The sequence below is a fragment of the Pseudophryne corroboree genome, assembly GCF_028390025.1.
Source record: "Pseudophryne corroboree isolate aPseCor3 chromosome 3 unlocalized genomic scaffold, aPseCor3.hap2 SUPER_3_unloc_56, whole genome shotgun sequence".
Taxonomy (NCBI): domain Eukaryota; kingdom Metazoa; phylum Chordata; class Amphibia; order Anura; family Myobatrachidae; genus Pseudophryne; species Pseudophryne corroboree.
Genome location: NW_026967548.1, coordinates 620,520 through 647,271, shown reverse-complemented (window position 1 = coordinate 647,271; position 26,752 = coordinate 620,520). Strand labels below are relative to the sequence as shown.

At 48.8% G+C, this 26,752-nt stretch overlaps 2 protein-coding genes across 2 annotated transcripts in view; one reads left to right on the top strand and one right to left on the bottom strand.

Annotated features, from left to right (window-relative positions):
- Nucleotides 1-26,752, bottom strand: part of LOC134984452 (zinc finger protein OZF-like) — a 176,399-nt gene that overhangs the window by 16,474 nt on the left and 133,173 nt on the right. The window lies entirely within an intron of this gene.
- LOC134984449 (zinc finger protein 583-like) overlaps nt 17,763-26,752 on the top strand; it is a 34,774-nt gene continuing 25,784 nt past the window's right edge. Inside the window, exons 1-5 of the mRNA XM_063950026.1 lie at nt 17,763-17,913; nt 21,716-21,907; nt 23,935-24,013; nt 24,133-24,230; nt 24,328-25,258. Coding sequence (XP_063806096.1) covers nt 17,836-17,913; nt 21,716-21,907; nt 23,935-24,013; nt 24,133-24,230; nt 24,328-25,258 — 1,378 coding nt within the window. The 5' untranslated portion in view covers nt 17,763-17,835. The remainder of the gene's footprint in view (nt 17,914-21,715; nt 21,908-23,934; nt 24,014-24,132; nt 24,231-24,327; nt 25,259-26,752) is intronic.

Here is a 26,752-nt window from a genome sequence, read left to right as displayed (position 1 = left end):
CAGTGCTATCACATGATTTTCCGCCCAGCGAAGAATCCTTGCAGCTTCTGCCATCGCTCTCCTGCTTCTTGTGCCGCCCTGTCTGTTCACGTGGGCGACTGCCGCGATGTTGTCCGACTGCATCAACATCGGCTGACCCTGAAGCAGAGGCCTTGCTTGACTTAGGGCATTGTAAATGGCCCTTAGTTCCAGGATATTTATGTGAAATGACTTTTCCATGCTTGACCACAAGCCCTGGAAGTTTCTTCCCTGTGTGACTGCTCCCCAGCCTCTCAGGCTGGCATCCGTGGTCACCAGGACCCAGTCCTGAATGCCGAATCTGCGGCCCTCTAGAAGATGAGCACTCTGCAACCACCACAGGAGAGACACCCTTGTCCTCGGAGATAGGGTTATCCGCTGATGCATCTGAAGATGCGATCCGGACCATTTGTCCAGCAGATCCCACTGAAAGGTTCTTGCGTGGAATCTGCCGAATGGAATCGCTTCGTAAGAAGCCACCATTTTTCCCAGGACCCTTGTGCATTGATGCACTGACACTTGGCCTGGTTTTAGGAGGTTCCTGACTAGCTCGGATAACTCCCTGGCTTTCTCCTCCGGGAGAAACACCTTTTTCTGGACTGTGTCCAGTATCATCCCTAAGAACAGCAGACGTGTCGTTGGAATCAGCTGCGATTTTGGGATATTTAGAATCCACCCGTGCTGTCTTAGCACTACTTGAGATAGTGCTACTCCGACCTCTAACTGTTCCCTGGACTTTGCCCTTATCAGGAGATCGTCCAAGTAAGGGATAATTAAGACGCCTTTTCTTCGAAGAAGAATCATCATTTCGGCCATTACCTTGGTAAAGACCCGGGGTGCCGTGGACAATCCAAACGGCAGCGTCTGAAACTGATAATGACAGTTCTGTACCACAAACCTGAGGTACCCTTGGTGAGAAGGGCAAATTGGGACATGGAGGTAAGCATCCTTGATGTCCAGAGACACCATATAGTCCCCTTCTTCCAGGTTCGCTATCACTGCTCTGAGTGACTCCATCTTGAATTTGAACCTTTGAATGTAAGTGTTCAAGGATTTCAGATTTAAAATAGGTCTCACCGAGCCGCCTGGCTTCGGTACCACAAACAGCGTGGAATAGTACCCCTTTCCCTGTTGCAGGAGGGGTACCTTGATTATCACCTGCTGGGAATACAGCTTGTGAATGGCTTCCAATACTGCCTCCCTGTCAGAGGGAGACGTTGGTAGACTTCAGGAACCGGCGAGGGGAAGACGTCTCGAATTCCAATTTGTACCCCTGCAGGATCCAGGGGTCCACTTGCGAGTGAGCCCACTGCGCGCTGAAATTCTTGAGACGGCCCCCCACCGTGCCTGAGTCCGCTTGTAAGGCCCCAGCGTCATGCTGAGGACTTGGCAGAAGCGGGGGAGGGCTTCTGTTCCAGGGAAGAGGCTGCCTGATGCAGTCTTTTTCCCCTTCCTCTGCCCCGGGGCAGAAATGAGTGGCCTTTTGCCCACTTGCCCTTAGGGGGATGAAAGGACTGAGCCTGAAAAGACGGTGTCTTTTTCTGCTGAGAGGTGACCTGGGGTAAAAAGGTGGATTTCCCGGCCGTTGCCGTGGCCACCAGGTCCGATAGACCAACCCCAAATAACTCCTCCCCTTTATACGGCAATACTTCCATATGCCGTTTGGAATCCGCATCACCTGACCACTGTCGCGTCCATAACCCTCTTCTGGCAGAAATGGACAGCGCACTTACTCTTGATGCCAGGGTGCAAATATCCCTCTGTGCATCTCGCATATATAGAAATGCATCCTTTAAATGCTCTATAGTCAATAATATACTGTCCCTATCCAGGGTATCAATATTTTCAGTCAGGGAATCCGACCAAACCACCCCAGCACTGCACATCCAGGCTGAGGCGATTGCTGGTCGCAGTATAACACCAGTATGTGTGTATATACTTTTTAGGATATTTTCCAGCTTCCTATAAGCTGGTTCCTTGAGGGTGGCCGTATCAGGAGACGGTAATGCCACTTGTTTTGATAAGCGTGTGAGCGCTTTATCTACCCATGGGGGTGTTTCCCAACGCGCCCTAACCTCTGGCAGGAAAGGGTATAATGCCAATAATTTTTTAGGAATTATCAGTTTTTTATCGGGGGAAACCCACGCTTCATCACACACCTCATTTAATTCATCTGATTGAGGAAAAACTACGGGTAGTTTTTTCACACCCCACATAATACCCTTTTTTGTGGTACTTGTAGTATCAGAAATGTTCAAAACCTCCTTCATTGCCGTGATCATGTAACGTGTGGCCCTACTGGAAATCACGTTTGTTTCCTCACCGTCGACACTGGAGTCAGTGTCCGTGTCTGTGTCGACCATCTGAGGTAACGGGCGCTTTAGAGCCCCTGACGGTGTTTGAGACGTCTGGACAGGCACTAGCTGATTTGCCGGCTGTCTCATGTCGTCAACAGTTTTTTGTAAAGTGCTGACGCTATCACGTAATTCCTTCCATAAGACCATCCAGTCAGGTGTCGACTCCCTAGGGGGTGACATCACTATTACAGGCAATTGCTCCGCCTCCACACCATTTTCCTCCTCATACATGTCGACACAAACGTACCGACACACAGCACACACACAGGGAATGCTCTGATAGAGGACAGGACCCCACTAGCCCTTTGGGGAGACAGAGGGAGAGTTTGCCAGCACACACCAGAGCGCTATATATATACAGGGATAACCTTATATAAGTGTATTTCCCTTATATAGCTGCTGTATAGATTTATCTGCCAAATTAGTGCCCCCCCTCTCTTGTTTTACCCTGTTTCTGTAGTGTAGGACTGCAGGGGAGAGTCAGGGAGACGTCCTTCCAGCGGAGCTGTGAGGGAAAATGGCGCTTGTGTGCTGAGGAGTTAGGCTCCGCCCCCTTCTCGGCGGACTTTCTCCCGCTTTTTTATGGAAAACTGGCAGGGGTTAAATGCATCCATATAGCCCAGGAGCTATATGTGATGTATTTTTTGCCATGTAAAGTGTTTTTATTGCGTCTCAGGGCGCCCCCCCCCCCCAGCGCCCTGCACCCTCAGTGACCGGAGTGTGAAGTGTGCTGAGAGCAATGGCGCACAGCTGCGGTGCTTTGCGCTACCTTATTGAAGACAGGACGTCTTCTGCCGCCGATTTTCCGGACTCTTCTTGTCTTCTGGCTCTGTAAGGGGGCCGGCGGCGCGGCTCTGGGACCCATCCATGGCTGGGCCTGTGATCGGTCCCTCTGGAGCTAATGTCCAGTAGCCTAAGAAGCCCAATCCACTCTGCACGCAGGTGAGTTCACTTCTTCTCCCCTTAGTCCCTCGATGCAGTGAGCCTGTTGCCAGCAGGACTCACTGAAAATAAAAAACCTAATTTAAACTTTTACTCTAAGCAGCTCAGGAGAGCCACCTAGTATGCACCCTTCTCGTTCGGGCACAAAAATCTAACTGAGGCTTGGTGGAGGGTCATAGGGGGAGGAGCCAGTGCACACCGGGTAGTCCTAAAGCTTTTACTTTTGTGCTCAGTCTCCTGCGGAGCCGCTATTCCCCATGGTCCTGACGGAGTCCCAGCATCCACAAGGACGTCAGAGAAATGTGATTATCAGGTGATGTGTATATAAGGGCCCCCATACCTGCTCTCCCCTGTACAATACATGATAGTCTCCTCTTACCCAGTGATGTGAGGGGCCAGTGATTCTCCATCATCATGTCCTTGTATAGAAACCTGTGTTCCTCTATATACTCCCCCTCCTGCATGGAGACATAGACAGTGACATCCTGACACCTTATAGGAACCTGACACACACAGTGATACAGTCATCACCCAGACACGTCCCCCTGGTGTTACTGTATAATGCCCCATTCCCAGCAGTCACCCCTCCAGTCATCACCTAGACACGTCCCCTAGTGTTACTGTATAATGCCCCATTCCCAGCAGTCACCTCTCCAGTCATACCCAGACACATCCCCTGATGTTACTGTATAATGTCCCATTCCCAGCAGTCACCTCTCCAGTCATCACCCAGACACGTCCCCCGGTGTTACTGTATAATGCCCCATTCCCAGCAGTCACCTCTCCAGTCATCACCCAGATACGTCCCCTGGTGTTATTGTATAATGCCCCATTCCCGGCAGTCACCTCTCCAGTCATCACCCAGACATGTCTCCTGGTGTTATTGTATAATGCCCCATTCCCAGCAGTCACCCCTCCAGTCATCACCTAGACACGTCCCCTAGTGTTACTGTATAATGCCCCATTCCCAGCAGTCACCCCTCCAGTCATCACCTAGACACGTCCCCTAGTGTTACTGTATAATGCCCCATTCCCAGCAGTCACCTCTCCAGTCATACCCAGACACATCCCCTGATGTTACTGTATAATGTCCCATTCCCAGCAGTCACCTCTCCAGTCATCACCCAGACACGTCCCCCGGTGTTACTGTATAATGTCCCATTCCCAGCAGTCACCTCTCCAGTCATCACCCAGAAACATCCCCTGGTGTTACTGTATAATGTCCCATTCCCAGCAGTCACCTCTCCAGTCATCACCCAGATACGTCCCCTGGTGTTATTGTATAATGCCCCATTCCCGGCAGTCACCTCTCCAGTCATCACCCAGACATGTCTCCTGGTGTTATTGTATAATGCACCATTCCCAGCAGTCACCTCTCAATTCATCACCCAGACACCCCCCCTGGTGTTACTGTATAATGTCCCATTCCCAGCAGTCACTTCTCCAGTCCTCACCCAGACACATCCCCTGGTGTTACTGTATAATGTTCCCATCCCCAGAAGTCACCTCTCCAGTCATCACCCATACACATCCCCTGGTGTTACTGTATAATGCCCCATTCCTGGCAGTCACCTCTCCAGTCATCACCCAGACACATCCCCTGGTGTTACTGTATAATGTCCCATTCCCAGCAGTCACCTCTCCAGTCATCACCCAGACACATCCCCTGGTGTTACTGTATAATGTCCCATTCCCAGCAGTCACCTCTCCAGTCATCACCCAGACACATCCCCCGGTGTCACTGTGTAATGTCAAGGGGTCAGCTTGCTGGGGGTAGCTTGCATGGAATTTAACAAGTGTGGAATTAAGAAGTGTGTTATCCGAACAGTTAAATAAACAGTTGAACAAACATTGAGCACCATCAAGGAAAGGTAATTTACTTAAACAACTTATTCCTACACAACTTAACCCAAAATTATCTCACAAACGACCACAGCATGTTCATCAAACTACTGTTTCTTATTTCAATTCATGGAATTCTCACCAAATTGAACACATTCTACACTCACCCTAAAACTCACCCCTCTGTGCACATTACAGCTTCTATTCTCCACTCCCCTCTTCTAACCACTCATGAGCTTTATACTTACTTCTCTGCAAGTACTTTGACAACCACAATTGGCCACCAGAATAAACACTCGCAAACATCCAACAATATTTATCTCACTCTTCTGCTTTTATTAGCTGGTGCCATATCACCAAATCCAGGCCCCAACCACCTGTCCCTCTCACACTCAGCTATCTCATAACAACATAGAAATCCATCTAACCTCATAAATATCACGTGTCTCCCATCCCCCTCCAAGTCACTAAAATGTGGCTTATGGAATGCATGCTCTGCTTGTAACAAATTACCATCCATCCATGACCTCTTTATCTCTCACAACTTTAATCTGCTGGCTATAACAGAAACATGGCTCACACAATCAGACTCGGCCTCCCCTGCAGCACTGTCACACGGTGGTTTCCACTTCACACACACCCCCAGGCCTGGTAATTATAAAGGTGGTGGGGTTGGAATCTTACTGTTCCAATTTTTCACATACACTGTTCTACCGCAGGTTCCATCACTCGCATTCACATCATTTGAAGTTCACTCTATCAGGATTTTTACCTATTCTCTCTGCATTTTGCAGCTATCTATCGCCCTCCTGGGCAACTCGAACAACAATTTCTAGAAGATTTTTCTGCCTGGCTTCTGCACATCTTATCCTCTGACATCTCCACCATCATTAAGGGCGCTTTCAATTTAGCTCTTGACAGTCCACAATCTGTTCATGCCTCCAAACTCTTCTCTCTAACCTCCTCTCTTGGCCTCACCCAATGGTCTGACTCCTCTACTCATCAGGAGGGCCACTGCCTTGATCTTGTGTTCACCAGGCACTGCTCAGTTTCTGAATTCATTAACACTCCTTTCCCTCTCTCTGATCACAACCTGATCACCTTCACAATCTCTTCTATTACTCTAAATTCTATGACACTAAAACCTAGCAAGCCTCCTAAGACCTGCAGAAATACTAACAATATACATTTTCAACAACTTTCCACTTCTCTGCAACAACTGCTCTCACCAATCCCTACATTTACCACATCTGACACTGCTGTATCCCACCTGCACAAGACCCTAGAGAGTGCCCTTGATGAAGTGGCTCCAGCTACCCATCACACTCCACGTAGGCTTAGATGTCAACCATGGCACTCTAAATCATCAAGACACCTACAAAAACTGTCACGTAAAGTAGAACGTCAGTGGCGTAAATCTCAGAATCCTCAGATATAAGACCACCTACCACTCCTATCATCAGGCCCTGGACACTGCCAAACATATTTCTAATCTCTCATCTCTTCTCATGCCACCAACCCCAAGCAACTTTTTAATACATTTAAATCACTTCTTTACCCTCCCTCACCTCCCCCACTAGCTACTATCAGTGCCTACAACAGCACAAACCAGTCCAGGTGGTTACTCCATATACCGGCCCTGTTTGAATGTTACCGATCAATCCCATGTAGTTTCTCCTCCATGCCTGGGGTGGCGCTCTCTGCTCCGGTGTTCAGAGTGCTGCTCTGTATCTGCAGCTTGATTAGTAGCTGCTACCACAGCTGTGAGCAGCACCTGTACTCACTACTTAGGCCAGCCACACAGGCTCCCTGTTGCCAATTCATCGAGTCAAGATTGTTATAGCTCCTGGTCCTGGTCATGCTGATCTCTGCTGCTAAATCGACCTAAGAACTGCCAGTGCTCTCGTTCCCAGCGAGTTTCTCCGCAGTCTACCCCAGTGTCTCCGGTGCTTCCAGCATTAACTGCTGCACAGCTTCCAGCGTTCTCAAGCAGCTTCTGGACTTTAATGTGTCTCGGTCATCAGCGTGCTGGGAGTCAGTGTCTGCATCAGTCTTTAAGTATCATTTTCAAGTTCCTAGAATCATCAGTGTCTCCAGTCACCGTGTACTACTCTGCAAACCACCAGTGTCTTTAACCATTATTCTCAAGTTCCTGGAATCATCAGCGTCTTCAGTCATCGCTTACAACTTTGCAAATCATCTTTGTTTTCAATCATCATTCACAAGTTCCTTAACTCATCAGCATCTTCAGCATACTTGCCTACCTGACCCTCTCCATGAGGGAGAAAATGCTCTGTTCCTGGACTTTCCTGGTAATGTATGATTGCAACCACCTGTGGTGAAACACCTTTCTTATCAATTACCTGGCTCACCACAGGTGATTGCAATCATACATTACCAGGAAAGTCCAGAAACAGAGCATTTTCTCCCTCATGGAGAGGGCCAGGTAGGCATGTATGATCTTCAGTCACCATTTACAAGTCTGCAAATCACCAGTGTCTTCAATCATCATTCACAAGTTCCTTAACTCATCAGCACCTTTGGTCACCGTACACAAGTTTACAAATCATCAGTGCCACCCTGTGTTCCAGTTACAGTGCAATCCTGCAACCCTGGTACGTGCATACTCTACCACAGTCTACATCATTCTCATGTACTCACAGTTTCCTGGCATCCCATGTCTCCTCAGTTTTCCCTTTGTGTTCTCCAGTTATTCCTGCTTTATATTTATTGTTTACAGTTGTACGTTGCTTTAATAAACTAGTTATTATTCTGTGAACCTCAGTCCCTGCTAATATGTTTTCACACTGGGAGATCCAAACGAATTCTGACAATCCACCACGGGACTTATACAGCGGCCTTATCGATCTCGCCGCAACAGCGGTTCACATGCCGACAATACCAACAGCGCCCATATCCCAGGGCCAATCAGCCCAATGGTAAAGCTGTAGTGGCAGCACAAACAAGGTACGAGTCACCTCAAGTCCCGTATAAGAGACGGGAATCCAAACTGCCCCCAGTCTGAAAAATTGACTATGGTTTATATATCCACCACGGGATCTTCACTATTTAGTGGCAATACCATCCCCGCTGTGGACACGGTCCACACGCCGCTTCTATCAACAGTGATAACATCTTGGGACCGTTACCCATACAATCCAGCTATAGTGGAAGAGGTGATGTAATCCTGGAGGAGAATATACATCAAGCGCATAACGGATTTTCCACCAATGGACTTGACGGTTCTCTTCTCATCAGTTCCGCGCCGGCACCCACCTGGGCTTGGCATATAAACGTTTTTTTATCTTCCAGCAGTTGTTTTTAAGCCACAACGAATATTTTCTTTCCGGGGACGCCCGGTTGGATATATTGGTCATATTACCACAGAACAATTACATTAATATATGTATTTGGTTTCTAGCTGCTTTTTATATGAATGTGTAACTACTGTTAATTAATTATACAAGTGTTATGAAATTGCTACACAATTGTACAAGAATAGTTAATATTTAATAGCAATATATACAGATACAAAAGTATTTATTTATAATAAAGTAATTTTAATAACTATTGGACTCCATGGCTGTTATCTTGTTGGGTACAGTGTTTTGATATATGAGCGCCCCTATTATATTTCTTTCATCTAGTTATTCCTAATAGGAGCAATACACAACTCCTATATATTGGTGAACGTATACCAAGCATTGTCCCCACCATTGGAATTTTTTAAAAATATTTTTTCTGATTTTATTAAATTGATGCAGGCGCTGCAAATAATAGTGTTTTGTGTATCAGTGCACAAGAACTTGCCTCCTACTTCAAGGATAAGAGTGATAAAATCCGAGATGGAATGGTACGCTCTTCCTCAGCCAGTGACCTGCTCAATTCCCTACCTGAACCCTCTGGCACTTTCTCTTCATTTGATCCCACAAGTGAAGATGAAGTATCATCAGTCTTTCCATCCTCCTACTCCACTACCTCTCCTCTTGATCCTATACCCTCACAGGTCAGTAAAACTTTGTCTCCTGTGCTTATCCCAACCTTAACTAAAATCTGTAATCTCTCTCTCTACTGGTATCTTTCCTTCTCTGTTTAAGCATGCAGTGATTACTCCCAGTCTAAACAAACACAACTCTGACCCAAACACAATCTCTAACTACCGTCCATTTCTCAGCTACCAGGTCCCTCCAAGCTACTTGAGAGACTTGCCTACACTTGCCTTACACACTTTCTTAACTCCCACAACTTATTGGACCCACTTCAGTCAGGCTTTCATGCCCAACACTCCACAGACACTGCACTGACCAAAGTAGTGAATGATCTAGACACTGCTAGATCTAAAGCCCATTACACACTACTCATTCTTCTAGATCTCTCTGCTGCTTATGACATCATTGACCACTCTCTTCTCATACAAATACTACAATCTCTAGGTCTTCAGGACACGGTCCTCTCCTGGTTCTCATCCTACCTATCTAATCGCTCTTTCAGTGTTCACTTCTCTGATTCTACCTCTTCTTCTATACCTCTACCAGTTGGAGTACCGCAAGGCTCAGTCTTGGGTCCTCTGCTGTTCTCAATCTATACCTCATCTCATCGCTGGGTGATCATATCATACAACCCATTAAGAACCTAGCAATCTGGTGGACCATTATGCAACAGGTAGCATCAATCCTTCTGTATCAATGCCTATTCCCCCATAGATTGTAAGCTTGCGAGCAGGGCCTTCCTACCTCTATGTCTGTCTGTTTTTACCCTGTTTTGTTCTATTACTGTTGTTCTAATTGTAAAGCGCAACGGAATATGCTGCGCTATATAAGAAACTGCTAATAAATAATAAATACAACACAGGCCGCTCCCCCTGTATACTATGACAGCACAGAAAGCTACCCCTGTATATTATGACAACACATGCCGCACCCCCTGTATACTATGACAGCACAGGAAGCTACCCCTGTATATTATAACAACACAGGCCGCTGCCCCTGTATATTATGACAACACAGGCCATGCCTTCTGTATAGAAAGAAAATACATTCCGATCACCCTATATAATACTAGTAACAAGACACCACAGGTCCCTCCACTTGTATATTGTGACAACACAGGCCGCTCCCCCTGTATACTATGACAGTACAGGATGCTACCCCTGTAATATGACAACACAGGCCACTCCTTCTGTATAGAAAGACAATACATGTCGCTCACCCTATATAATAAAAGTAACAAGACACCACAGGCCACTTACCCTGTATAAAAGGGCAACACAGGCTGCTCCCCCTGTATAGTAGGATGTCATAATCCACTACCCCTGTATAGGAGGATGCCCCAGGTCGCTCCCCCTGTACAGTAGGACAACACATGCCACTCCCCTGTATTTTAATACAGCTCCCCTGAATATTAATACAACATATGCCGCTCCACCTGTATAGTACAATGCCACAGGACACAACACCTGTAATGTCCCGTTTATAGAATTACAGTAACGGCGGGGTCTGCGCCACCTGTATCACGGTAACGGCGGGGTGTGCGCCCTCTGTACTACGGTAAGGGTGGGGACTGCGCCACCTGTATTACGGTAACGGCGGGGTCTGAGCCCTGTATTACAGTAACGTCGGGGTCTTGCGCCACCTGTATTACGGTAAGGGTGGGGACTGCGCCACCTGTATCACAGTAACGGCGGGGTCTGCGCCTCCTGTATTACGATAACGGCTGGGTCTTGCGCCACCTGTATTACGGTAACGACGGGGTCTGCGCCACCTGTATTACGGTAACGGCGGGGTCTGAGCCACCTGTATTACGGTAACAGCGGGGTCTTGCGCCACCTGTATTACTGTAACGACGGGGTCTTCACCACCTGTATAACGGTAACGGCGGGGTCTGAGCCACCTGTATTACGGTAACGGCGGGGTCTGAGCCACCTGTATTACGGTAACGGCGGGGTCTTGCGCCACCTGTATTACGGTAATGGTGGGGTCTGCGCTACCTCTATTATGGTAACGGTGGGGTCTGCACCACCTGTATTACGGTAACGACGGGGTCTGCGCCTCCTGTATTATGGTAACGGCGGGGTCTGCGCCACCTGTATTACGGTAACGGCGGGGTCTGCGCCACCTGTATTACGGTAACGGCGGGGTCTGCACCACCTGTATTACGGTAACAGCAGGGTCTGCACCACCTGTATTACGGTAACGGCGGGGTCTGCGCCACCTTTATTACGGTAACGGCGGGGTCTGCGCCACCTGTATTACGGTAACGGCAGGGTCTGCGCCACCTTTATTACGGTAACGGCGGGTCTGCACCACCTGTATTACGGTAATGGCGGGGTCTGCACCACCTGTATTACGGTATCGGCGGGGTCTGCACCACCTATATTACAGTAACGGCGGGGTCTGCACCACCTGTATTACGGTAACGGCGGGGTCTGAGCCACCTGTATTACGGTAACAGCGGGGTCTTGCGCCACCTGTATTACGGTAACGACGGGGTCTTCACCACCTGTATAACGGTAACGGCGGGGTCTGAGCCACCTGTATTACGGTAACGGCGGGGTCTGCGCCACCTTTATTACGGTAACGGCGGGGTCTGCACCACCTGTATTACGGTAACAGCAGGGTCTGCACCACCTGTATTACGGTAACGGCGGGGTCTGCGCCACCTTTATTACGGTAACGGCGGGGTCTGCACCACCTGTATTACGGTAACGGCAGGGTCTGCGCCACCTTTATTACGGTAACGGCGGGTCTGCACCACCTGTATTACGGTAATGGCGGGGTCTGCACCACCTGTATTACGGTATCGGCGGGGTCTGCACCACCTATATTACAGTAACGGCGGGGTCTGCACCACCTGTATTACGGTAACGGCGGGGTCTGAGCCACCTGTATTACGGTAACAGCGGGGTCTTGCGCCACCTGTATTACGGTAACGACGGGGTCTTCACCACCTGTATAACGGTAACGGCGGGGTCTGAGCCACCTGTATTACGGTAACGGCGGGGTCTGCGCCACCTGTATTACGGTAACGACGGGGTCTTCACCACCTGTATAACGGTAACGGCGGGGTCTGAGCCACCTGTATTACGGTAACGGCGGGGTCTGCGCCACCTTTATTACGGTAACGGCGGGGTCTGCACCACCTGTATTACGGTAACAGCAGGGTCTGCACCACCTGTATTACGGTAACGGCGGGGTCTGCGCCACCTTTATTACGGTAACGGCGGGTCTGCACCACCTGTATTACGGTAATGACGGGGTCTGCACCACCTGTATTACGGTATCGGCGGGGTCTGCACCACCTATATTACAGTAACGGCGGGGACTGCACCACCTGTATTACGGTAACGGCGGGGTCTGAGCCACCTGTATTACGGTATCGGCGGGGTCTGCACCACCTATATTACAGTAACGGCGGGGTCTGCACCACCTGTATTACGGTAACGGCGGGGTCTGAGCCACCTGTATTACGGTAACAGCGGGGTCTTGCGCCACCTGTATTACGGTAACGACGGGGTCTTCACCACCTGTATAACGGTAACGGCGGGGTCTGAGCCACCTGTATTACGATAACGGCGGGGTCTGCGCCACCTTTATTACGGTAACGGCGGGGTCTGCACCACCTGTATTACGGTAACGGCAGGGTCTGCGCCACCTTTATTACGGTAACGGCGGGTCTGCACCACCTGTATTACGGTAATGGCGGGGTCTGCACCACCTGTATTACGGTATCGGCGGGGTCTGCACCACCTATATTACAGTAACGGCGGGGACTGCACCACCTGTATTACGGTAACGGCGGGGTCTGAGCCACCTGTATTACGGTAACAGCGGGGTCTTGCGCCACCTGTATTACGTAACGACGGGGTCTTCACCACCTGTATAACGGTAATGGCGGGGTCTGAGCCACCTGTATTACGGTAACGGCGGGGTCTGAGCCACCTGTATTACGGTAACGGCGGGGTCTTGCGCCACCTGTATTACGGTAATGGTGGGGTCTGCGCTACCTCTATTATGGTAACGGTGGGGTCTGCGCCACCTGTATTACGGTAACGGCGGGGTCTGCGCCTCCTGTATTATGGTAACGGCGGGATCTGCGCCACCTGTATTACGGTAACGGCGGGGTCTGCACAACCTGTATTACAGTAACGACAGGGTCTGCACCACCTGTATTACGGTAACGGCGGGGTCTGCACCACCTGTATTACGGTAACGGCAGGGTCTGCACCACCTGTATTACGGTAACGGCGGGGTCTGCGCCACCTTTATTACGGTAACGGCAGGGTCTGCACCACCTGTATTACGGTAACGGCAGGGTCTGCGCCACTTTTATTACGGTAACGGCGGGGTCTGCACCACCTGTATTACGGTAATGGCGGGGTCTGCGCCACCTGTATTACGGTATCGGCGGGGTCTGCACCACCTGTATTACAGTAACGGCGGGGTCTGCACCACCTGTATTACGGTAAAGGCAGGGGCTGCGACACCTGTATTATGGTAATGGCGGGGTCTGCGCCACCTGTATTACTGTAACGGCGGGGTCTGCGCCACCTGTATTACGGTAACGGCAGGGGCTGCGACACCTGTATTATGGTAATGGCGGGGTCTGCGACACCTGTATTATGGTAATGGCGGGGTCTGCGCCACCTGTATTACAGTAACGACGGGGTCTGCGCCACCTGTATTACAGTAACGACGGGGTCTGCTCCTCCTGTATTACGGTAACGGCTGGGTCTGCGCCACCTGTATTACGGTAACGGCTGGGTCTGCGCCACCTGTATTACGGTAACGGCGGGGTCTGCGCCCCCTGTATTACGGTAACGGCGGGGTCTGCGCCACCTGTATTACGGTAACGGCGGGGTCTGCGCCACCTGTATTACGGTAACGGTGGGGTCTGCGCCACCTGTATTACGGTAACGGCGGGGTCTGCGCCCCCTGTATTACGGTAACGGCGGGGTCTGCGCCACCTGTATTACGGTAACGGCGGGGTCTGCGACACCTGTATTACGGTAACTGCGGGGTCTGCGCCCCCTGTATTACGGTAACGGCGGGGTCTGCGCCACCTGTATTACGGTAACGGCGGGGTCTGCGCCACCTGTATTACGGTAACTGCGGGGTCTGCGCCACCTGTATTACGGTAGCGGCGGGGTCTGCGACACCTGTATTACGGTAACGGCGGTGTCTGCGCCACCTGTATTACGGTAACAGCGGGGTCTGTGACACCTGTATTACGGTAATGGCGGGGTCTGCGCCCCCTGTATTACGGTATCGGCGGGGTCTGCGCCACCTGTATTACAGTAATAGGACACTAGAGTGTCAGCCACCTGTACAGGGATAATGCAGCACCAGAGGCTGCTCCAGCTGCACTATAACAAGGCACCAGAGGCTGCTCCCCCTGTAGTACAGAACCTGACACCAGAGCTGCTCAGCCTATAGAATAATAATAATAATATCATTACCTGCTGCCAGACACAGCAATGGCTGCTCTCTGCTCCTGCTGCCTTGTGGGAATGATAGAAGGAAGGCGGAGCTCAGACCAGGGGAAAATGGCCGCCGCTCCTGACGTCACTACACGGCCAGGGAACCTATTGCTGCTGCCGGACTGGTCTACAAGAAAATGGCCGCCGGCCTCCTGCACTGAGGACATGTGTGTTAACATAGCTTGAATATACCGGGGCTGTGGGCGGGGTGTAGTAGCGGAGGACCCAGTAACCAGTAAGCAGCCTTTGCCAATCATGCCCTACTTCCTGCCTGTGCGTTCCACCTTACTTCCGGACTGTGCGGTCCACATGCAGGAAGTGAGTTTTCATCGACTGCTGCAGCCTCCCAGTGTCCATGGAGATCAGGTAATGGCGTCTTACTATACAGGGGGAGCAGCATGTGGTGTCCTGTTATTATTATACAGGGGGAGCAGCCTGTGGTTGCCTGTTATTATTACTATACAGGGGGAGCAGCATGTGGTGTCCTGTTATTATTATACAGGGGGAGCAGCATGTGGTGTCCTGTTATTATTATACAGGGGGAGCAGCCTGTGGTTGCCTGTTATTATTACTATACAGGGGGAGCAGCATGTGGTGTCCTGTTATTATTATACAGGGGGAGCAGCCTGTGGTTGCCTGTTATTATTACTATACAGGGGGAGCAGCCTGTGGTGTCCTGTTATTATTATTATTATTATTATTATTATTATTATTATTATGTCAGCTGCAGAGCATTACTACACCACTGGCAGTGTGACAGCTGCAGAGCATTACTACACCACTGGCAGTGTGACAGCTGCAAAGCATTACTACACCACTGGCAGTGTGACAGCTGCAGAGCATTACTACACCACTGGCAGTGTGACAGCTGCAGAGCATTACTACACCACTGGCAGTGTGACAGCTGCAGAGCATTACTACACCACTGGCAGTGTGACAGCTGCAGAGCATTACTACACCACTGGCAGTGTGACAGCTGCAGAGCATTACTACACCACTGGCAGTGTGACAGCTGCAGAGCATTACTACACCACTGGCAGTGTGACTGCTGCAGAGCATTACTACACCACTGGCAGTGTGACAGCTGCAGAGCATTACTACACCACTGGCAGTGTGTCAGCTGCAGAGCATTACTACACCACTGGCAGTGTGACAGCTGCAGAGCATTACTACACCACTGGCAGTGTGACAGCTGCAGAGCATTACTACACCACTGGCAGTGTGACAGCTGCAGAGCATTACTACACCACTGGCAGTGTGACAGCTGCAGAGCATTACTACACCACTGGCAGTGTGACAGCTGCAGGCTGAGCCCCTCATTGCCGTCCCCCCCAGCAGTCACGTCACTATAATGGTGTAACATGTGAAATGCCCGCTAGGAGGCGCCACACGTATAACGACGGCCATCTGCTGTAGAGACACCGGGTTGTATTATATAATGCCGGTATCAGAAGAGACTGACGTCACGTATGTAACAAGAGTTTCTGCAGCAGCTGTGCCTTGCGTTTACTATTATTCTATAGGCAACCTATTATTTTGTATACGTGCCGGCAGCCGGCCTGTTACTGTGCCCCGTGCTGTGTCCAAATGTGGGGAATACCAGGTAGCGCTCTATCCAAATGATGCAACAAAAACATAAAAACAATATAAACAGTAATATAGAGCAAAACATATACTAATGGGTGTTACCCTGAGGTGTATGATATCTCTGGTATATATAATATACACAATGAGTATACACAAAGGTATCACTGATAAAATCAATGTAAAAGGAAAACGCTGATCCTTCTACATAGGAGACTCTCAGAGGTTTTGTCCGTCTCTTATAGTAAATGAGCAGCGCACAGTGTGAGTGAGAAGAAATCCTCCAGCTGATATGGTCCATACAGGAATGTGTCCTGAACCAGAATGACCTTTATATGGTAATTGTCCATCCGCTTAGTTCCGTTGTAACAACAAAGTGAGTTACATGTGTATAGATGTGATGGTAGTTAGTAGTCACTGCACCAGTGTTGGTAGTCCTTGCGGCACAAAGTTAATACTGCAGACCCGCTCTTGTGTGTAATAAACAGTGTTTTTCATTATTTTTTGTTGCATCATTTGGATAGAGCGCCTACCTGGTATTCCCCACATTTGTCTCTTTGTATGAGGAGGCCGGCTACCCCTCTCCAGGTGGCTGCTAATCCTAAGGTGTCACAGACCTGCCCAGCGCCAACATGCTGTGTGCGCTGCCAACATCTGCACCCATGCAGCAAGTAGGGGAGGGCAGCATCTATAAGCAGGCACATAGAGAGCGTCAGTTACTCCTCCAGGGGGCTTCCTTACTCACCCGCCTCAGGGGGCTCCCAGCAGCTCATCCTTCCTAGGCTGCAGAGGGTGTGGGTAGGGGGCAGGGGGCTGCGGGTCTAGCATGGCAGGAGCCTCTGGTATGGGAGGGCCGAGTTATAGTCTGCAGGCAGCTGACACTGTACCCCGCTCGTGGCTGCTGCTACTGACCCCGTCCAAGCCCCAACTCATGTTACTCCATGCGGCTGCTCCCCTGTCTGTGTCCGGCTGCCTTCCCCCTGTCTGTTTCCGGCTGCCTTTCCCCTGTCTGTCTTCGGCTGCCTTTCCCCTGTCTGTCTCCTGCCGCCTTTCCCCTGTCTGTCTCCAGCCGCCTTTCCCCTGTCTGTCTCCAGCCTCCTTCCCCCTGCCTGTCTCCTGCTGCCTTTCCCCTGCCTGTCTCCAGCCTCCTTCCCCCTGCCTGTCTCCTGCCGCCTTTCCCCTGTCTGTCTCCAGCCGCCTTTCCCCTGTCTGTCTCCAGCCTCCTTCCCCCTGCCTGTCTCCTGCCGCCTTCCCCCTGTCTGTCTCTTGCCGCCTTTCCCTTTGCCTGTCTCCGGTCGCCTTTCCAGGAGACCCTGTTCCTTCACAGTGTACTGAACATCAGCTCATTGTGACTCCACCCACAATAGCGCTACACTCTAGATCAGGCCCACTATGCAGTACAGCCTTATGGGGCTGGGTCACAGGAACCTCGGAGACACTGACCAGGACTCTATGGTTGTGGGGAAATAGGAGATTAAATGACCACTCTATTCCACATTTGCTATGTTACATGTGCAATATGTTTTATGTGTTATATTAATACCAGGAACTCCAGCTGTGGGGAAAGGAGTCTTTATTACACATCACACGTTCTGTATTATCTCTGATTGACCGAGGATGGACAAGGACAGTAGTCACAGGACTGAGAGGATAATAAAAATCACCCTGGAGATCATCTACCTGCTGACTGGGGAGGTGAGTGGATCTGGGAGCGTCACAGTGACCTTAAATCTATAGTAATAATACAGGGACATGACTGGGGAGGTGAGAGGATGTGAGAGTGTCACAGTGACAGCACTTATATCTATAGTAATAATACAGGGACATTAATGGGGAGGTGATAGGATATGGTAACATCACTGTGACCATATATCTATAGTAATAATACAGGGACATGATTGGAGAGGTGAGAGGATGTGGGAGTGTCACAGTGACAGCACTTATATCTATAGTAATAATACAGGGACATGTATGGGGAGGTGATAGGATATGGGAACATCACTGTGACCTTATATCTATAGTAATAACTCAGGGACATGACTGGGGAGGTGAGGGATTCTGGGAGCACTACAGTGACATCACTTATATCTACAGTAATAATACAGGGACATGACTGGGGAGGTGAGAGGATCTGGGAGCATCATTGTGACCTTATATCTATAGTAATAATACAGGGACATGACTGGGGAGGTGAGGGGATCTGGGAGCATCACTGTGACATCACTTTTATCTATAGTAATAAAACAGGGACATGACTGTAGACGTGAGGGGTACTGGGAGTGTCACAGTGACATCACTTAAATCTATAGTAATAAAACAGGGACATGACTGGGGAGATGAGGAGATCTGCGAGCGTCACAGTGACATCACTTATATCTATAGTAATAATACAGGGACATGACTGGGGATGTTAGGGGATCTGGAAGTGCCACAGTGAGATCACATATATCTCCTGTAATAATACAGGGACATGCCTGGGGAGTTGAGGGGATCTGTAAGTGTCACAGTGGCATCATATATCTCTAGTAATAATACAGGGACATGGCTGTGGACGTGAGGGGTACTGGGAGTGTCACAGTGACATCACTTAAATCTATAGTAATAAAACAGAGACATGACTGGGAAGGTGAGGGGATCTGGGAGCGTCACAGTGATGTCACTGTTATCTATAGTAATAATACAGGTATATGACTGGGGAGGTGAGGGGATCTGGGAATGTCACAGTGACATCACTTATATCTATAGTAATAATAAAGGTACATGACTGTGGAGGTGAGTGAATCTGGGAGCGCCACTGTGACCTTATATCTATATTAATAATACGTATGTGACTTGAGAGGTGAGGGGATCTGGGAGTGTCACAGTGACATCACTAATATCTATAGCAATACAGGGACATGACTGGGGAGGTGAGGGAATCTAGGAGAGGCACAGTGACGTCACTTATATATAGTAATAATACAGGGACATGACTGGGGAGGTGAGGGGATCTGGGAGCATCACAGAGACATCACTTATATCTATAGTAATAATACAGGGACATGACTGGGGAGGTGAGGTGATCTGGGAGCGTCACAGTGACATCACATATCTATCGTACTAATACAGGGACATGACTGGGGGTGGTGAGGGGATATGGGACTGGCACAGTAACATCACTTATATCTATAGTAATACAGGGACATGACTGGGGAGGTTCGGGGATCTGGGACTGTCACATTGACATCACATATATCTCTAGTAATAATACAGCGACATGACTGGGGAGGTGAGGGCTTCTGGGAGCGTCACAGTGACATCACTAATATCTATAGTAATAATACAGGGACATAACTGGGGAGGTGAGGGGATATGGAAGCGTCACTGTGATGTAACTTATATCTATAGTAATACTACAGGGACGTGACTGGGGAGGTGATGGAATCTGGGCGCGTCACAGTAACCTAACCTATATCTATAGTAATAATACAGGGACATGACTGGGGAGGTGAGGGGATATGGAAGCGTCACTGTGATGTAACCTATAGCTATAGTAATAATACAGGGACATGATTGGGAAGGTGAGGGGATCTGGGAGCATCACATTGATGTCACTTTTATCTATAGTAATAATTCAGGGACATGACTGTGGAGGTGAGGAGAACTTGGAGCATCACTGTGACCTCACATATCTATCGTGCTAATAAAGGAACATGACTGGGGAGGTGAGGGGTTCTGGGAGCACTACAGTGACATCACTTTTATATTAATAATACAGGGACTTGACTGGGGAGGTGAGGGGATCTGGAAGCGTCACAGTGACATCACATATCTATCGTACTAATACAGGGACATGACTGGGGGTGGTGAGGGGATCTGGGACTGGCACAGTAACATCACTTATATCTATAGTAATACAGGGACATGACTGGGGAGGTGAGGGAATCTGGCAGCCTCACTGTGACATCGCTTATATCTATAGTAATAATACAGGTATATTACTGGGGAGGTGAGGGAATCTGGGAGCATCACAGTGACATCACTTATCTATAGTAATAATACAGGGACATGACTGGGGAGGTTCAGGGATCTGGGATTGTCACATTGACATCACATATATCTCTAGTAATAATACAGCGACATGACTGGGGAGGTGAGGGGATCTGGGAGCGTCACAGTGACATCACTAATATCTATAGTAATAATACAGGGACATAACTGGGGAGGTGAGGGGATATGGAAGTGTCACTGTGATGTAACTTATATCTATAGTAATACTACAGGGACGTGACTGGGGAGGTGATGGAATCTGGGCGCGTCACAGTAACCTAACCTATATCTATAGTAATAATACAGGGACATGACTGGGGAGGTGAGGGGATATGGAAGCGTCACTGTGATGTAACCTATAGCTATAGTAATAATACAGGGACATGATTGGGAAGGTGAGGGGATCTGGGAGCATCACATTGATGTCACTTTTATCTATAGTAATAATTCAGGGACATGACTGTGGAGGTGAGGATATCTGGGCGTGTTACAGTGACATCACTTATATCTAAAGTAATAATACAGGGACATGACTGGGGAGGTGAGGAGAACTTGGAGCATCACTGTGACCTCACATATCTATCGTGCTAATAAAGGAACATGACTGGGGAGGTGAGGGGTTCTGGGAGCACTACAGTGACATCACTTTTATATTAATAATACAGGGACATGACTGGGGAGGTGAGGGGATCTGGAAGTGTCACAGTGACATCACATATATCTATAGTAATAATACAGGGACATGACTGGGGAGGTGATGGGATCTGGGAGCATCACAGTGACCTAACTTATATCTATAGTAATAATACAGGGACGTGACTGGGAGGTGATGGAATCTCGGAGCATAACAGTAACCTAACTTATATCTATAGTAATAATACAGGGACATGACTGGGGAGGGTGAGGGGATCTGGGAGTGTCACAGTGACATCACTTATATCTATAGTAATAATACAGGGACATGAATGGGGAGGTGAGCGAATATGGTAGCGTAACTGTAACATCAATTATTTTTAGTCATGATACAGGGACATGACGGGAGGTAGGGGATCTGGGATTGTCACTGTGACATCACATATCTTTTGTAATAATACGAGAACATGACTGACGAGGTGAGGGGATCTGGGAGCGTCACTGTGAAGTCACATATCTATAGTAATAATACAAGGACATGACTGGGGAGGTAAGGTGACCTGGGAGTGGTACAGTGATGTCACTTATATCTATAGTAATAATACAGGGACATAACTTGGGAGGTGAGGGAATCTGGGAGCATCACAGTGACATCACTTATATCTATAGTAATAATACAGGGACATGACTGGGGAGGTGAGGGGATCTGGGAGTGTCACAGTGACTTTACTTATATCTATAATAATAATAATAATAATACAGGGACAGGACTGGGGAGGTGATGGGGGGTCTGGGAGTGTATATATTGATATTTGATGTCTCCTCCATTACACAGGATTACACAGTAGTGAAGAAGACATCCAGTGAGTGTGAGATACTGAACAGCCATCCCCGTGTGTCAGGAGGACTGAGTAGAACCCAGAGCCCAATCACGGTGCCTCCACCTGACTCACTAATACATGAGAGACACAATGACCAAAAGATCCTGGAACTCACCAACAAGATCATTCAGCTGTTGACTGGAGAGGTGACTGCTGGGAATGGGGCATTATACAGTAACACCAGGGGGGGTGTCTGGGTGATGACTGGAGAAGTGACTGCTGGAAATGGCCATTATACAGTAATACCAGTGGATGTGTCTCGTGATGACTGGAGAAGTGACTGCTGGGAATGGGACATTATACAGTAACACCAGGGGATGTGTCTGGGTGATGACTGGAGAGGTGACTGCTGGGAATGGGACATTATACAGTAACACCAGGGGATGTGTCTGGGTGATGACTGGAGAAGTGACTGCTGGAAATGGCCATTATACAGTAATACCAGTGGATGTGTCTCGTGATGACTGGAGAAGTGACTGCTGGGAATGGGACATTATACAGTAACACCAGGGGATGTGTCTGGGTGGTGACTGGAGAGGTGACTGCTGCGAATAGGACATTATACAGTAACACCAGAGGAAGTTTCTGGGTGATGACTGGAGAGGTGACGGCTGGGAATGGGACATTATACAGTAACACCAGGGGACGTGTCTGGGTGATGACTGGAGAGGTGACTGCTGGGAATGGGGCATTATACAGTAACACCAGGGGATGTGTCTGGGTGATGACTGGAGAGGTGACTGTTGGGAATTGCACATTATACAGTAACACCAGGGGATGTGTCTGGGTGATGACTGGAGAGGTGACGGCTGGGAATGGGACATTATACAGTAACACCAGGGGATGTTTCTGGGTGATGACTGGAGAGGTGACTGCTGGGAATGGGGCATTATACAGTAACACCAGGGGATGTGTCTGGGCGATGACTGGAGAGGTGACTGCTGGGAATGGGACATTATACAGTAACACCAGGGGATGTTTCTGGGTGATGACTGGAGAGGTGACTGCCGGGAATGGGACATTATACAGTAACACCAGGGGATGTGTCTGGGTGATGACTGGATAGGTGAATGCTGGGAATGGGACATTATACAGTAACACCAAGGGGCGTGTCTGGGTGATGACTGCTGGGAATGGGGCATTATACAGTAACACCAGGATGTGTGTCTCGGTGATGACTCGAGAGGTGACTGCTGCAAATAGGACATTATACAGTAACACCAGGGGATGTATCTTGGCGATGACTGGAGAGGTGACTGCTGGGAATGGGACATTATACAGTAACACCAGGAGATGTGTCTGGGTGATGACTGGAGAGGTGACTGCTGGGAATGGGACATTATACAGTAACACCAGGGGATGTGTCTGAGCGATGACTGGAGAGGTGACTGCTGGGAATGGGACATTATACAGTAACACCAGGGGATGTGTCTGGGTGATGACTGGAGAGGTGACTGCCGGGAATGGGACATTATACAGTAACACCAGGGGATGGGTCTGGGTGATGACTGGAGAGGCGACTGCTGGGAATGGGACATTATACAGTAACACCAGGGGACGTGTCTGGGTGATGACTGGAGAGGTGACTGCTGGGAATGGGACATTATACAGTAACACCAGGGGACGTGTCTGGGTGATGACTGGAGAGATGACTGCCGAGAATAGGACATTATAAAGTAACACCAGGGGATGTGTCTGGGTGATGACTGGAGAGGTGACTGCTGGGAATGGGACATTATACAGTAACACCAGGGGACGTGTCTGGGTGATGACTGGAGAGGTGACTGCTGGGAATGGGACATTATACAGTAACACCAGGGGACGTGTCTGGGTGATGACTGGAGAGATGACTGCAGAGAATAGGACATTATACAGTAACACCAGGGGATGTGTCTGGGTGATGACTGGAGAGGTGACTGCTGGGAATGGGACATTATACAGTAACATCAGGGGACGTTTTTGGGTGATGACTGGAGAGGTGACGGCTGGGAATGGGACATTATACAGTAACACCAGGGGGCGTGTCTGGGTGATGACTGGAGAGGTGACTGCTGGGAATAGGACATTATACAGTAACACCAGGGGATGTGTCTGAGTGATGACTGTATCACTGTGTGTGTCAGGTTCCTATAAGGTAAGGTGTCAGCATATCACTGTGTCTGTCTCCATGCAGGAGGTGGAGTGTATAGAGGAACACAGGGGTCTGTACAAGGACGTGATAATGGAGAATCACCGGCCCCTCACATCACTGGGTAAGAGGAGACTGTCATGTATTGTACAGGGGAGAGCAGGTATGGGGGCCCCCTATATACACACATCATCTGATAATCACATATATACACTGTACTCAGTCACTGTGTGTCTCCTACAGAAGGACCCAGTAACAGAGATACCCCAGAGAGATGTCCCTGTCCTCTGTATACCCAGGACTGTACAGAGGAGAATCACAGGATCCCACAGGAGGATCAGGTAGGTGGGATTTATAGTCTCCCCAATATACCAAAGTGACTGTCACTATATTTGTGTAGAGGAGCTGTGTGTCATTATATTTGTCTTGTTTACATAGGGTGAAGCCCGATTAAATAATATTAAAATCAAAGATACAGAGGGAGAAGAAGAGACATATGTGACTGATATAAAGGCAGAAGATATAGAGGGAGAAGAAGAGACGTATGTGACTGATATAAAGGCAGAAGATATAGAGGGAGAAGAAGAGACGTATGTGACTGATATAAAGGCAGAAGATATAGATGGAGAAGAGGAGACGTATGTGACTGATATAAAGGCAGAAGATATAGAGGGAGAAGAAGAGACGTATGTGACTGATATAAAGGCAGAAGATATAGATGGAGAAGAGGAGACGTATGTGACTGATATAAAGGCAGAAGATATAGAGGGAGAAGAAGAGACGTATGTGACTGATAGAGAGACAGGAGATATAGAGGGAGAAAAAGAGACGTATGTGACTGATATGAAGGCAGAAGATACAGAGGGAGAAGAAGAGACGTATGTGACTGATATGAAGGCAGAAGATACAGAGGGAGAAGAAGAGACGTATGTGACTGATAGAGAGACAGAAGATATAGAGGGAGAAAAAGAGACGTATGTGACTGATATGAAGGCAGAAGATACAGAGGGAGAAGAAGAGACGTATGTGACTGATATGAAGGCAGAAGATACAGAGGGAGAAGAAGAGACGTATGTGACTGATATAAAGGCAGAAGATATAGAGGGAGAAGAAGAGACGTATGTGACTGATATAAAGGCAGATGATATAGAGGGAGAAGAGGAGACGTATGTGACTGATATAAAGGCAGAAGATATAGATGGAGAAGAGGAGACGTATGTGACTGATATAAAGGCAGAAGATATAGAGGGAGAAGAAGAGACGTATGTGACTGATATAGAGACAGAAGATATTGAGGAAGTAGAAGAGACGTATGTGAGGGGTGATCAGCAGTCTAAGGAGGAGGAGATCCCTACATATATCAGCACAGGTGAGTAATTAACACTTATTACAGGAAAGTGTCACATATTCTCCTTCCTCAGTCACTACAGCAATCTCTTATCCTACACCCTCCTCTGTCAGTAAAAACTAATGAGGAATTTGTATTTTCCCAGTGTGGAGTCAGGAGCCATCACCTCTATTATACTCCTGCTCTCCTCCTCACATCATGTCACTGTGTGTTACCAGCCCAGAGATCTGACCAGTCTCCTCCCCACACTCTCTGGTGTATCTCATACATCAGAAGCCATCAGCCCCTATTATACTCCAGCTCTCCGCCTCACATCATGTCACTGTGTGATACCAGCCCAGAGATCTGACCAGTCTGCTCCCCACACTCTCTGGTATATCATTCATCAGGAGCCATCAGCCCATATTATACTTCTGCTCTCCCCCTCACATCATGTCACTGTGTGTTACCAGCCCAGAGATCTGACCAGTCTCCTCCCCACACTCTCTGGTGTATCTCATACATCAGGAGCCATCAGCCCCTATTATACTCCTGCTCTCCTACTCGCATCATGTCACTGTGTGTTACCAGCCCAGATATCTGACCAGTCTCCTCCCCACACTCTCTGGGGTGTATTGTACATCAGTAGCCATCAGCCCCTATTATACTCCAGCTCTCCGCCTCACATCATGTCTGTGTGTTACCAGCCCAGAGATCTGACCAGTCTCCTCCCCACACTCTCTGGTGTATCTCATACATCAGAAGACTTAAGCCCCATTATACTCCTGCTCTCCCCTTCACATCATGTCACTGTGTTACCTGCCCAGAGATCTGAACAGTCTCCTCCCCACACTCTTTGGTGTATCTCATACATCAGGAGCCTTCAACCCCTATTATACTACTACTCTCCCCTTCACATAATGTCACTGTGTTACCAGCCCAGAGATTTGACCAGTCTCCTCCCCACACTCTCTGGCATATCTCATACATCAGGAGCCATCAGCCCCTGTTATACTCCTGCTCTCTCCCTCACATCATGTCACTGTGTTACCAGCCCAGAGATCTGACCAGTCTCCTCCCCACACTCTCTGGTGTATCTCATACATCAGGAGCCATCAGTTCCTATTATACTCCTGCTCTCCCCCTCACATCATGTCACTGTGTGTTACCAGCCCAGAGATCTGACCAGTCTCCTCCCCACACTCTCTGGTATATCTCATACATCAGGAGCCATCAGCCCATATTAATCCCATAGTCTTCTTATCATGTCACTGAGGTCAGGTAGGATTTGTTTTCTGTAACTAACATGGTGTTGAGTCTCAGCAATAAGAAGGCAAGCTGAGAACTGAGCTCTCTGCCCTAGAACGCCAGTCTCCTTTTTCGAGTAGGCCGTGACATTGGTCTTCAGCACACGGATGAGCAATGCATAATAGGAGGTCACTGGATTCAGTGGACCATGGTTTAATTAAGAATTGGAATCTCTTAATAGTTCTTATTCTAAAGCAGAGTAATGGGAAGTGTATGTGACAGGATGGC